The sequence below is a fragment of the Anopheles gambiae genome, chromosome X (assembly GCF_943734735.2).
Source record: "Anopheles gambiae chromosome X, idAnoGambNW_F1_1, whole genome shotgun sequence".
NCBI classification, from domain to species: Eukaryota; Metazoa; Arthropoda; class Insecta; order Diptera; family Culicidae; genus Anopheles; species Anopheles gambiae.
The window spans coordinates 17,631,528-17,633,391 of record NC_064600.1 but is presented as its reverse complement, the minus strand read 5'-3'; the positions used below and the strand labels follow the sequence as shown (position 1 = coordinate 17,633,391).

The window sequence follows — 1,864 nt, the reverse complement described above, 5'->3', positions numbered from 1 at the left end:
CAATTGTGGTAGCGATCGTTTATGGTATGATAGGAAGGATAGGAAGGATAGGAATAATTATAGCAAGTAAATTACATAAAAATGCATTAGCTAGAAAAGGACAGAATCTAGGGCATATGATAGAATAGGATAGGGAGATAAGCTAATAGCCACATAAGATATGTTTAAGATAAATACTTTTAGCCAATAGAAAAAAACGCAGGGTAAATTGTGGCACGAAAAGGAGCAGTATAAATAAGGGTTAGGAATAGGAATTAGGTCATTAAGGAAACTGTATACTTAGAGGAAACGCTGCCCGAAAAATATAGAAGTAAAAAGTATTCCTAAATCGGTGTAGTTATTTCAAGTTAGATGGAAAGAAACCTTTGTCCACCACACAAGCTACACCCACTGTAAAGTATGTCGTATTACAACTGCTGAAGAATGACGGCGATCTAGGCTGCGGCAAGGTACATACAGCCAAATAGAGGCAAGTAAATTGGATGCAAAAGAAGAAAACAGGAAGGAAGTAACCTGCAGATGAAACATACTTAACTCACATGACGTCGCTGACATAGCAGTGGCGGATTCAACGGTAAGCGGACTGAGCGGGCGCAGAAGGAAGTACCTTTAATATATAAACTCCGTAGATAAATAACGCAACAAACATCACAGTCAATAAAGTAGCGGATAAATACAAAGCTCCAAGATTTAAGCTCTAGTGCATGTTTGGGGTTATGCCACGAGGATTTGAAATATTATGTTTGCATACGTTTTTTGCACCACAAAACTCCAACGGGATTTCCACGAATATTCCACGGAAGAAAATAGACAACAACAAAGAACAGACAAAAACTACTGCTAACACAACAGGCGGACGGATTCGAAAGAATGACTGAGTACAAGTTGCATTTTTTTTTCTAAATATTTGCTTCAATTTTATTCAATAATTTTCTTTGACCGAAAGTACATCACATTTTTTTATCCATGTATCGAAAATTGCAAGACTACATCCAACATCATTGAAACACTTTATCCAGTTCATTCGCTCCCTTCACTCTTCACGCTGCTGGCAGGAATCGGCACACCAACTCAGCTCATCGCCAGCTCCACTGCTCAACAGCTTAAACCTACGGAAGCAAAATACATAACATTAGCAAACTCATCAACAACCACACTAGCTTCTTGTCCACCGACCTCCACACGTGCACAGCGATCTTCGCCTTCCGCTGCATCTTCCGAGGCCTCCACGATGGCTTCATCGTGAGCTTCATCGTGAGCTTCGTCGTGAGTGGTCTCTTGCTCGACGTGATCCTCGTCCACGATGTTTGCCTCTTGCGGGATTTCCTCCAAAGCTTCTAGCTTGTCACTTTCAGCTATCGGCTTTCCACTGATGTCTTCACTTTCACCTCGCTCCACAATGTCGCTCATTGCATCTTCTAGAGCCTTCTCGATTTTCGACTGATCCTCATCCGGCTTCTCGACACTCTGATCTTGAGCGACCTTATGCTTATCCCGTTCCTGTACGGTCGAAATCAGATCATTCCCTGGCTCAGTCGCCAAGGGGGCCAGGTCGACCAATTCCGACGCACTCAGCATTCTCTCTGGGGTGGTAGCCATGGCTTAGCCGCTGTTCTGCACACTGAAATACTTGAAACCGCTCACGGATAATGTCACTGGACGACAAACTAGAATTGTAGCGCTCGATAGGGAAAGTTCCACTAGCTTAGACTTGCAATTAGACACTTGCACAACGCTCGCCACGAAGGTGTTACTAGCTTCACAATATTTGAACAACGAAAGGGTGCGTGCGCAATGAGCGATCGGCTTTTATAGCCCGCTAATGCACAAAACATGTCAATGTGTTTGTGTAATTGTATTCTTA

The 1,864-nt window shown here is 42.9% G+C and overlaps 1 protein-coding gene across 1 annotated transcript; it reads right to left on the bottom strand.

The window, feature by feature from the left end:
* Positions 1–1,016: 1,016 nt before the first annotated feature.
* LOC11176125 (uncharacterized) lies at positions 1,017–1,599 on the bottom strand. The gene is made up of 2 exons (XM_061643037.1): positions 1,177–1,599; positions 1,017–1,109 (listed from the first exon to the last, which is right to left on the bottom strand). The coding sequence occupies exons 1-2, from the start codon at positions 1,597–1,599 to the stop codon at positions 1,104–1,106; spliced, it is 429 nt and encodes a 142-aa protein (XP_061499021.1). The 3' UTR covers positions 1,017–1,103.
* Positions 1,600–1,864: the final 265 nt, after the last annotated feature.